The 12238-nt window shown below is 46.8% G+C and overlaps 1 protein-coding gene across 2 annotated transcripts in view; it reads left to right on the top strand.

The window, feature by feature from the left end:
• fes (FES proto-oncogene, tyrosine kinase) overlaps window positions 1-12238 on the top strand; it is a 32794-nt gene that overhangs the window by 7357 nt on the left and 13199 nt on the right. Inside the window, exons 3-11 of one of the 2 annotated variants that reach the window (XM_062963535.1) lie at window positions 44-217; window positions 428-524; window positions 1773-1956; window positions 4146-4283; window positions 4379-4504; window positions 6690-6812; window positions 8660-8852; window positions 10546-10629; window positions 11467-11679. In XM_062963535.1, coding sequence (XP_062819605.1) covers window positions 44-217; window positions 428-524; window positions 1773-1956; window positions 4146-4283; window positions 4379-4504; window positions 6690-6812; window positions 8660-8852; window positions 10546-10629; window positions 11467-11679 — 1332 coding nt within the window. Of the gene's footprint in view, window positions 1-43; window positions 218-427; window positions 525-1772; window positions 1957-4145; window positions 4284-4378; window positions 4505-6689; window positions 6813-8659; window positions 8853-10545; window positions 10630-11463; window positions 11680-12238 lie in introns of both variants that reach the window. The other variant, XM_062963534.1, reaches the window with a different exon arrangement.

Raw genomic sequence — 12238 nt, 5'->3', positions numbered from 1 at the left:
GCCCTCTCCCTGCCTCCATTCCTGCTTGCCTTCCTCCTTGCAGTGCTGGTGGTCGCTGGTGACCCAGACGGAGGCCCTGAGCCAGATCCTGCAGCGCCACGCGGGGTCCGTGCTCTCGGGACCACTCCACCGCCTGGGCCTCCTCATCCAGAACAAGCAGCAGCTCCGCCGGACCTACAGCGAACAGTGGCAGCAAATGAGCCAGGAGTTCACCCGGGTATGGGCCCCTAGTCTCCCCCTGCACCCCATTCTGTTGTGACAATACAACAGATTCTGGGAGCCGGAATCTGGAGGGCCAAGGCTAGTGGGTGTTTGGGGGTGGGCAGGTGGGGCAGAGAGGTGGGGATGTGTCCTGAGATCCGTGGGACAGCCGGTCTCAAGGTGACAGGCCAAGCTGGTTTCCAAAGGGCCACCCTTCTCTCCTCAGGCCACGCAGCAGGAGCCCGAGCGCCTGAGGGCCCAGTATCGCAGCCAGGTCCGGGAGAGCGCCCAGGCCAGGCGCAAGTACCAGGAGGCCAGCAAAGGTGGGTTCAGGGGGGTGGCCAGCACAGGCAAGGCAAGGTGAAAGGCAAGGCAAGGCGCAAGGCAAGGCAAAGCGAGAGGAAAGGCAAGGCAAGGCAAGGTGAAAGGCAAGGCAAGACGAAAGGCAAGGCAAGGCGCAAGGCAAGGCGAGACGAAAGGAAAGGCAAGGCGAAGGGCTAGCCAAGGCAAAAGAGGCGAGGCGAGGCAAGTCAGGCGGACCCCACGGAGGCTGGTCAGTTTGGCTTAGCATGGGCAGTGCGGCCTTTGATCCAGAAGGCAGCACAAGGCCAGTGTGGCTAGTGACCACTGGTAGCCTTTCCTTCAGCTATTGCTCATCCAATTGCTTTCCGAAGCTCTTCCTTCCCTTTCTGCTATATTTTGAATTTAGGTCCTTTTGTTTGCTTGTTGCAGCACCTTCTAAATCACGCCTGGGCCTTCCTCCAGGTGTTTTGGGCTTCAGTTCCCACAATTCCTAACAGCTGATTTCTGGGATTTGAAGTCCAAAACACCTGGAGGGAAGGCCGAAGTTGGCCCAGGCCTGTTCTAAATGAATGTGACTCCTCCTGCTCTGCAACATCTGCTTTGAGGTGTGCTGAGGAGGAGGAGGATGGCAGAATGTCTTCCAACTGCAATCCCAGGACAGGCGTGCACAGATTGCTTTTTTTTCGTGTCAGGAGCAACCGGAGTTGCTTCTGGAGTGAGAGAATTGGCCGTCTGCAAGGACGTTGCCCAGGGGACATTGCCCAGATGTTTTGATGTTTTACCATCCTTGTGGGAGGCTTCTCTCATGTCCCCGCATGGAGCTGGAGCTGACAGAGGGAGCTCATCCTCGCTCTCCCCGGGTGGCATTCGAACCTGTCAGCCTTCAGGTCAGCAACCCAACCTTCAACTCACAAGGTTTTTATCCCCTAGGCTGCTGGAGGCTGACAGGCCTGACTCCTTTCCCAAAGGTTCCTGGTGCAAAGCCTGCCATTTCCCCAATGGCCACAACCCTGGATGAACTTTCTAGAATACTGGGCTTCCCACTGGATACTCCTTTCTTGCTCATTGCCCTCAGTGCTGAAAGAGAACTTGGGAGTAGAGTTTACTCGACCCCAAGTGAATAAGATCCTACTGACTTCCACCGGATCGAAGCTGCTAAAGGGCACTCCTGGGCTCAGGCTCCCCAATTGCCCGGCAGGATGGGGCGCAATGTGTGATGGATGGTGCCCGACCCAGCTGTGCCTTCTCATGTGCCGCTTTCTCCGCAGAGAAGGACCGAGAGAAAGCCAAGGACAGATACGTCCGGAGCCTCTGGAAGCTCTACTCCCTCCACAACCAGTACGTTTTGGCACTGAAAGCGGCCGAGACGCAGCACGAGACGCACTACCAGCAGACCCTGCCGGGGACGCTCCAGTCCTTGCACGCCTTGCACCAGGAGATGGTCCACCTCACGTAAGGCCAGAGACGGGAGCACACGCCTCTTCCGTACCGCAAAATGCTCTTGGTCACCACTGCCAGGACAAGGGGATGTACTGGTATAATGTCAACAAAGGGTAAAAGCAAAGGGAGAATGGCCTCAATGAGGATTTTGTTGGCATGGGGGTCAGGGTGCGTGCCGGGTGGGTTTCTCTAAACTCCATCAATCATCTTCTCCAGCACCCTTAATTTTTTTTTTTTCATGTCAGGAGCAACCGGAGTTGCTTCTGGAGTGAGAGAATTGGCCGTCTGCAAGGACGTTGCCCAGGGGACGCCCAGATGTTTTGATGTTTTTACCATCCTTGTGGGAGGCTTCTCTCATGTCCCCGTATGGAGCTGGAGCTGATAGAGGGAGCTCATCCACACTCTCCCCAGGTGGGATTCGAACCTGGCAGCTTTCAGGTCAGCAACCCAACCTTCAAGTCACTTAGTCCACTACGCCATCTGGGGGCTCCAATCATCTGCCTCACCAATTCCTGTTCAATGTCAGACTCAAACACATCCGTAGTCTGAAGTCCAAACATTTATTTCAATATCTACAAACATTTACAAAGCATAGCAAAAGCCATCTCTCTGAGCTGGCATTCTTCTATAGCCTCTTCGCACAGCAAGCACCAGCTCAACACAGACAGAGATAAGAAAGCACATTCATCAGTCCGAAGGAAGTTCCGACCTCCAAAGGCCGGAAATCATGCCTGATAGGTCAACAGCAGGCTGTCAGTCAAAACTAGTTTCATTACTGAAACACACACTCTTGCATAACAGCAGAAAACACTTGATTTACATTTCGTACACAACCATAATCCAACAGATTTGTATACAGCCCACAGTCCGAAAACGTAATCAGGCTTCTAAGGGAAATATACTATTTGTGCTTCCGACATACTGTATATACTCGAGTGTAAGCCTAGTTTTTCATCCCTTTTTTTTAAGACTGAAAAAGCCCCCCTCAGCTTATACTCGGGTGAGGGTCCTGGTTGGCTTATATTTGGGTCAGCTTATACTTGAGAATATATTATACATTTATTATTTTTCTCTATTATTATTGGTATTATTACATTTATTATTTTTCTCTATTATTATTGGTATTATTACATTTATTATTTTTCTCTATTATTGTTGCTACTATTACATTTATTTTACTCTATTTTTATTATTATTAATAATACATTTATTATTTCACTCTGATATTATTGCATTTATTAATTAACTCTATTTATTATTACTTGTATTATTTTCCTGTATTTATTATTATTATTACATGTGTTATTTTACTCTATTATTATTAAAAGGATATATAAGCACATTTACATTGAAGAAGATGAGAATATTGATTTGATCAGTTGGACAGTCTTATCTTAAATTTGAGCTTGATGTAAATATTCAAAAACATTTAACCTACTGATGCCTCCATTAATGTAATTTTATTGGTATCGGTTTTTATTTCTGAAATTTACCACCCTCGGCTTATACTGGAGTCAATGTTTTCCCAGTTTTTTTGTGGTAAAATTAGGTGCCTCGGCTTATATTTGGGTCGGCTTATACTTAAGTATATACGGTACTTACTTACTTACATTGGAAGGGGGGTTGTTAGCGTCCTGAAATGGTTGTGTTTAGTCCATTATCGTTAGAAAGAGAAATGTTCCACTATTTAATATGTATCACGCGTCTTCAGAATTTGCTGGTTTCTCTGTCCTTATCCCATAAGCGAATGCATTCTGCACCCTCTTCAGTTTTTTAAAATTGAGTCTTACTTTGACATCGCAAGAGTTTGAAGATTTGCGTTGCAATTTTTTAAAAAAAAAATAGTGATCTACTAAAGTAATAATATTTTTAGTTTTTAATATAATTGTCTATAAATATTTAAATATATATAAAATACAAATCTATTACTGTAATTTTTGAATTGTCCCTTCCTTGATTTCAGTCTCCCAATCTGTCCATAAACATGTTTAGTACAAATAAAACCCATTGAATCGTGTGAGCTCTCTGGTAAGTTAAGGGCCATAGTTTTGTTATCCATATAATCTGGCCTCCAGTATTGCAGTTATGGATCTATAATGGAGGGTCGCAGGCCTGTAACTGCTCTTTATTCACTAACACGGAGTGGTCTTACTACGTATTGCATCTAGAGCCCCTCCACCTCTCCTCATGCTCTCCAACAGGAAGGCCACTTTGCAGGAGTTCACCAGCATCACCAGCCTGGTGCAGGAGGAGATGGTGACGGTGCACCAGGCCATGGTCAGGGCCATTGACCGCATCCAGCCAGCCGCTGAGTACCAAGGGTTCCTCCCTCCTTGCAAGTACGTCCCCACGGACCTCCCCCTTCTCCTGCCGCTGCCCCGGCCTCAGGTGCTCCCTGTGGCACCCACCCTCTCTCTTCCTCTCTCTCTCTCAGGTGTGGAAGCGAATTCCCCGTCACGGTGAGTTTTGATGAGAGCCTACTGGAGGAGGCCGAGATGGAGGGTCTGGAAGCTGGAGAGCTGCAGCTGAACGAGCTCACGGTGGAGAGCATGCAGCACAGGTGGGCCGAGCGGAGAGGAGGACCCCTCCCAGAGCCTCCCTTGAAGCCCCTCCGTCCCCAGGGCTGTGGGAGGAGGTCCTGGCTTGGGCTCCCCCAAATGCTGGGGCCCCAGTGCCTTCTCTCTGGGTGTGCAATTTGCTTTGTAACTTCAGGTCTCCCGTTGTCTCCAGGTCAATGCTAAGGAGGACATACTCCCTGAGATTAAACCTGTTTCCCCTCTGTCGCACCTCAGACTAGTTCACCTTGCTGTAGACACCAGGCTGCACACAGTTGATAGTCTTTTGTAATTTTATTGAGCAAAAGTAGAATATATATACCCTGTTTCCCCTAAAATAAAACATCCCCAGAAAATAGGACCTAGTAGAGGTTTTGCTGAATTGCTAAATATAAGGCCTCCCCCGAAAGTAAGATCTAGCAAAGTTTTTGTTTGGAAGCATGTCAACCAAACAGAACACCAGAGCATGCAGGATCAGTAAATGTACGTACCATAGAGTATTGTACGTGGAAATAATGGTAGTAACAAGAAATTCTTGATAGGATTCAGTTTGTCTGGTTATGCTGGTTTGTGATGACAACTACTGTACAGTATATAATACATGTTCATTTTTTTTTGTTCAACAATAAATGTGAATTCTTCTTCATGGAAAAATAAGATCCCCTGAAAATAAGACCTAGAACATCTTTGGGATCAAAAATTAATATAAGACACTGTCTTATTTTCGGGGAAACACGGTAGTATCAAAGCAAGCAGAAATATAGTTCCAAATGTAGTTGCAAAATAGAGTCAGTAAATCCAATAATCCATAGACAAGAAGTAAGAGTCCATTTCCAAAGATATTATTTCCAAAGACACTATAATCCAAAAGTTACAAGGATTCACGAACAAGAGTATATCCAAAGCAGGAGTAGCATGAAGACATAGACCATCCACCCCGATGAAGCGAGAATTTGCTTTGACAAAGATTTGCCGTTCAACACACTGTTTTTAAAAGCAACCCAAAAATGCATTCTTTTTCCCTTCACTGGCCTCCCTTTTCCCAGCTAATCTAAGACTTCGCCGTGGCATTCCTTTCCATTGTAAACAATCAGCCTAAGAGAGCAACAGGCCTTCAGACTTGCCCTGATCGTCAAGGCCAAACAGCTCATTACCATTATCTTGCACCTGAACCTGAGCCTGAGAAGATCAAGCTCATTATTTCCCATGGGAATGTTTCCTTGGTTCTCATCCATGACAGGCTGCATCTGGAGTTCATCAACAGGCTGCACTTCTGAAACAGCCTGTGTCTGAATCCCATAATTCCCCACAGCATCATCCTGAAATTCATCTTGCATCCCATCATCTGACACCTGCATCTGTAAACCAAAATCCCCTTCCTCGTTTTCACTCTGGAACTGCTGCTGAGTCACAACACCCTCCCAGGGCAGGGTTTCCTCAGAGATAAGTGCCTCAGCATTGAGCCATCAAATTCAGCCTTAGGAGCTTGCCCTTCCATGACCGATCGCAAAGTCAAGCATGCCAAATGCGGAGGTGATGAAAATCAGGTGCTGTGACACATAGCTCTCCCCTCCCTGAAGGAGTGCCTTGCAACCTCATCACACGACAAATTTGCCCGTTCTATACCTTAGTTCAGGGACAGATCCCTCTGGATCCCATCATACGACGTACATCTACTTCCAGTGGGACTCCGTCTCTAAACTGAGGTGAAAGTGTTGAAAGAGGAAGCAACAAGAACACAAGAGGCTCCCCATGTTATTTATTTGTTTATTTACAGCATTTATATTCCGCCCTTCTCACCCCAAAGGGGACTCAGGGCGGATCACATTACACATATAGGCAAACATTCAGTGCCTTTTAACATAGAACAAAGACAAACAAACATAGGCTCCGAGCAGGCCTTGAACTCATGACCTCCTGGTCAGAGTGATTCATTGCAGTGATTCATTGCAGCTGCTCCAGCCTGCGCCACAGCCCGAGCCCATGTTCTCATTGAGAAGAATGGGGCAGCTGGGCAGCAATGCTTCCCCGCGTGGGATACGTAAGAGGCTATTGTCCGCCATGCGGACTTCAATTGGTGGCGTCCTTGGTCTGTCCTGGCCTCTCTCTGGGTTCAGCCTTGCCGGCCGGCCTGTCCCCACAAAGCGGACTGGCACTCACTCACCCTTCCTCTCTGCCTCCATCCTGCAGCCTGACTTCCCTGGAAGAAGAGCTGGCCTCTGCCGCAGACAACGCCCGCGACCACCACCAGCGTGTCCAGGCCCTGAAGGCAGAAATCCAGGATGAAGAGGCAGCGGGAAGCCAGGAGGAGCGGTGAGGATGCTGACTGAGGCCAGACGGGGTCTGGGTTTTTCTGGACTTCCAAGAGTCAGGGCTGATGGGCAAAAGGGCCACAGGGCAGAGCCGGCCCTAGGTAATTTTGGGGGGTAGGCGAAACAAATCTTTGCACCCCCCTCGAATTTGGCACCCCCCCCCCCCCACACACACACACAAACCAATACCTGAGAGCTGGGGCGGCGGGGACCATTGCTCGCCAAATGGCAGAATGAGGAAGGCCAGGCTCCAGGAAGGCCTGGCTCTTCTAGGGAGACCTCGCGAGACTTCGCGAGGTCTCCCTAGAAGAGCTAGGCCTTCCTGGAGCCTGGCCTTCCTCGTTCTGCCGTTTGGCGAGCAATGGTCCCCGGCGGCGGCACCTGGACAAACACCGATGCTAAATTTACATGGGGGCACTGTCGAGGCCTCGACAGCGCCCCCCTTGACGTGCGCCCAACGTGGCGGCTTAATCCGCTTCCATGTTGGACCGGCCCTGCCACAGGGTGCAGAGAGAGGAGAGCTTTGCGTTTGCTCCATTCCAAATTGCAATGGTGCTGGGTAAATTATTATATATATACATATATAATTTACAATAATATATAACATTATAATATATTGTATATGCATATAATATTAATAATATTATTTTGTACTACAATATAATACTAATAATACAGTATAATAATGTTAATTATATATTACATGTAATATTAATAATAATATTACAATAGATTGATATAGTCTATATATATAAAAGAGTAATGAAATTTCGGCCTAGGACAAAACAACAAAACTACACATCTCAGAAACACTAAACTTGGCAGCACAACCCCTCATCCATGCCTCTACGTTCATACAACAAAAAGAAAAGAAAAATAAAGTTCTAATTAGAGGAAGAGGAATAATTGTTTTCATCCAATTGCTGCCAGTTAAAAGGCTAAGCTCCACCCACTTGGTCTCGTAGCAACCCACTCAGCCCAGGGGACATGCAGAGTTAGGCCTCACTTAGGCCTATTCCCTACTGCCTATAAAATACAGATGATCAGATTTGAACTGGATTATATGGCAGTGTAGACTCAAGGCCCTTCCACACAGCTATATAACCCATTTATAATCTTATATTATCTGCTTTGAACTGGATTATCTTGACTCCACACTGCCATATAATCCACTTCAGTGTGCAGTCGGACACGACTGGACTTAATGTCAGGAGAAAACCTTTACCCTTTACCTTAACTACCACCAATTCCTCAATACTTTATTTCCCATACTACCATACTTCGCCACAGCAATGCGTGGCCGGGCACAGCTAGTACTGCATATGCATATAATATTATTTTGTAATACAATATAATACTAATAATACAATATAATAATGTTAATTATATATTACATGTAATATTAATAATAATATTACAATAGATTGATATAGTACAATATAGTAATTTATTGCCAGTATTATGCTATGCTAATAATATAATATTGTATGTAAATTTAATTTGTAAGCTGCTCTGAGTCCCCTTCGGGGTGAGAACGGTGGGATATAAATATATTAAATAAATAAGAAATAAATAAATAAAAGGTTCACACAAACGGAAGCAGAATTGGAGCAAAGAAGCCATGGATCAAAGGCAATCGGGTGCTCCCAGCATTGCCATTCCTGTCCCCCTTTTTTGATGCTGCTTTGGTGATTTGGTGCCTCCAACAGGTGCCTTGCCTTGTTCACTTGGGACAGGCTGAGCTTGGACAGGTTCCTTTTTAAAGGGCCGCTCCCCGGAATCCCCCTGCAGCGGGGCTGGTTCGTGGGGCCCCAGAGGCCATGTCTGCTCCGTCCTCTCTTTGCACAGGGTGCTGCTGCTAGGGCGCCGCCTGGCCCTGCATGAAGCTTGGCACCTCCACCGACTGGCCCAGGGCCACCAGGCCAAGCTCCAGGCCCAGAGGGACCTGCTGCGGCGGAAGCTGGAGGCGCTGGGGGACGGAGACCCCCCTCCCGCCCCGGCCCTGCAGGACGACATCCAGCCCCCCGCCTCCCCCCCAGAGGTGTGTGCGAGGGAATGGGATTGGGGGCTGTGTCAGGAGGGAAGGGCGATGTGTTGTCGAAGGCTTTCATGGCTGGGATCACATGGTTGTTGTATGTTTTCCGGGCTGTATTGCCATGTTCCAGAAGTATTCTCTCCTGACGTTTCGCCCACATCTATGGCAGGAAAAGTATAAATAAAGAACAACACTCTGAAAACAGGGGAAATCCAGACAGGAAACAATCAGGGCCAGCTAACATCTCCCAACCAAGGATGCCCCCAGGGAGGAAGCAACCAGGTTTTGAATCTGCAAGGCCATTAAATGCTAATCAGGCTGGCCAATTGCAACATTCACACTAGCCTCAAACAGACAAGTGTTCTTTCTCCCACCCTGGACTTTCCACAGATATATAAACCCCACTTACCTAGCTTCCAACAAACCTCAGAACCTCTGAGGATGCCTGCCATAGATGTGGGCGAAACGTCAGGAGAGAATACTATTGGAATATGGCAATACAGCCTGGAAAACATACAACAACCCAGCTACTGGAGCTATTGCTATCAACAACGATAGGGCTTTTGTTCTCCAGTCTGGCTTGGGAAGGTTGGACCTGGGACCTTATCCCACAACCCACCCACCCCCGGGTTTTAAACAGTTTTAATCCATTTCTTGAACGGGGAGCAACGGAGCCCATTCCTCGACGGAGGGGGACTTCTTCTTTGCACCCATCAGGATTCATCATGTAGTAATTTAAAACAGTGTAAAAAAGGGACAGGGGAGAAGATGATCGGAAATAATCTCAGGAGCCTAGGATGCATGATATTCCATTTCTAAACTTCCAAAAAGACATGGGATGGGAGTCATCAGAATTGCCTGCATTGATTCGAATATGATGATGTGGGCAAACAGGCTGTTCTGTGGGCAGTCTCTTAACCAGCAGTGAGTCCCCGGAACTCTGCCGTAATGCGGCTGCTCGATACATTTCAGTATTTAGATGTAATAGATATATATTTTATATATATTAAAATATTTATAGATATTTACCGTAAGTAACTTTATTTTTCTACCCTGCCACCATCTCCCCACAGGGACTCGGGGCGGCTAACATGGGACAACGGCCCGAAAACAGTAAACAAGTACAACAATTAAAACATATTACAATGAATAAAACACAGTAAAATCACATTATGCAAACAATACAACACATTAAGCATAAAAGTCCATTAAAACATAAAATAGGTAGAAATAAAATAAAATAAAACGAACCACCAGGTTGGTGGAGGGGGGTAGTATGGAGTGGCCAAATTGAACTAAAGTGCCATAGTAAAGTTATAAAGTGCCATAGTAAAGTTATAAAGTGCCATAGTAAAGTTATAAAGTGCCATAGTAAAGTTATAAAGTGCTTCGGGGCAGAGGATAAAATGCAACTATTTTTTGACGGTTGGGTGGGGATAAGGTCCCTGGCCAGGCTTTGGAGGGGAGACTGTAGTGCCAGATGGGGCTGGGAGCACATCCAGCCCCAAAGAAACCAGCCCAACGCACAGCAGTTCTTCCCATTGCCCTTTTCCCTGGGGCAGAGCCATGTCTTCCTGCTGCACTGCCAAGGGGCTCCTGGATCCGCAGTGGCCACTCTGGGTGGCAGTTGGGGACATCCTCTGCTTCTTGGCCCCAGTTGCAGCCCCCGGCTCTGATCCTGCCCCTCCATTTCTGCCAGGATCCCGGTCGCGATGTGGGGCTTCTGCCAGCCTTGGAAGCCCTGAAGCACCACTTTGCTGGCATCTTCCGCCCGAGGGTCTCGGTGAGTCTGCTTCCCTGACAGCGTGGAGGTCAGGGTGCGTGCTGGGTGGGTTTCTTCAAACTCCATCAATCATCTTCTCCAGCACCCTGATGAATTGGTGAATCGGCTGCCACATCAATTCCTCTGTTCAATGTCAGACTCAAACACATCCGTAGTCTGAAGTCCAAACATTCTATAATACATATTTACAAAACACAGCAAAAGCCATTGCTCTGAGCTGGCATTCTTCTACAGCCTCTTTGCTCGGCAAGCACCAGCTCAACACACACAGAGATAAGAAAAACATTCCTCAGTTCGAAGGAAGTTCCAGACCTCCAAGGCCGGAAATCATGTGTTAAAGTGCTGAGCTGCTGAACTTGCAGACCGAAAGGTCCCAAGTTCAAACCACGGGAGCGGCAGGAGCGGCCACTGTTAGCTCCAGCTCCTGCCAACCTAGCAGTTCGAAAACATGCCAGTGTGAGTAGATCAATAGGTACCGCTCTGGAGGGAAAGTAACAGCACTCCATGCAGTCATGCTGGCCACATGACCTTGGAGGTGTCTACGGACAACGCCGGCTCTTCAGCTTAGAAATGGAGATGAGCACCAACCCCCAGAGTCAGAAATGACTGGACTTAAAGTCAGGGGAAACCTTTACCTTTTTATATTATATACTCCGCTTGCTTGACTACCATCAGATCCTCTGGAGATGCCAGCCACAGATGTGGGCGAAATGTCAGGAGAAAATGCTGTTACAATATATTGGCCATACAGCCTGGAAACTACAACAACTCCATAGGAACATGCCTTGTTTGCCAGCAGGGAGGGTGGCCTGACATATCCTTTATCCCCTCCAGCAGCTGCCGCCCCCATTGCCGATGCTGCCTGAGGAGCAGAAGCCCCTGGGCCAACAGGCCTGGTACCACGGTGCCATCCCCCGGGAGGAGGTCCAGAGCCTCTTGCGGGAGAGCGGGGACTTCTTGGTGCGAGAGAGCCAGGGCAAGCGGGAGTTCGTCCTCTCGGTGCTGTGGGACGGGCAGCCCCGGCACTTCATCCTCCAGGCCACCACCGACGTGAGTGACCCGTTGACCGTTCCTCTTGTTCTGAATTTGCAGTCAGGGCCCATTTGAAATTCCATTATTATTATTATTATTATTATTATTATTATTATTATTATTATTATTGTATGACACAGCAAACAAGATAGATATGCTGGATTTCGTTTCATAAAACCACAAGTCGAACAGTTCCCAAGTGTCTAGGACTGTGTGATATATTAATATTATTATTATTATTATTATTATTATTATTATTATTATTATTATTATTATTATTGTGTGACACAACAAACAAGATAGATATGCTGGATTTCGTTTCACAAAACCACAAGTCGAACACTTCCCAAGTGTCTAGGACTGTGTGATATATTATTATTATTATTATTATTATTATTATTATTATTATTATTATTATTATTATTGTGTGACACAACAAACAAGATAGATATGCTGGATTTCGTTTCACAAAACCACAAGTCGAACACTTCCCAAGTGTCTAGGACTGTGTGATATATTATTATTATTATTATTATTATTATTATTATTATTATTATTATTATTATTGTATGACACA

Source organism: Anolis carolinensis, unplaced genomic scaffold, assembly GCF_035594765.1.
Source record: "Anolis carolinensis isolate JA03-04 unplaced genomic scaffold, rAnoCar3.1.pri scaffold_11, whole genome shotgun sequence".
NCBI lineage: Eukaryota > Metazoa > Chordata > Lepidosauria > Squamata > Dactyloidae > Anolis > Anolis carolinensis.
Note: the sequence above shows the minus strand (reverse complement) of the source record. Positions and strands in the feature narration are given on the sequence as shown.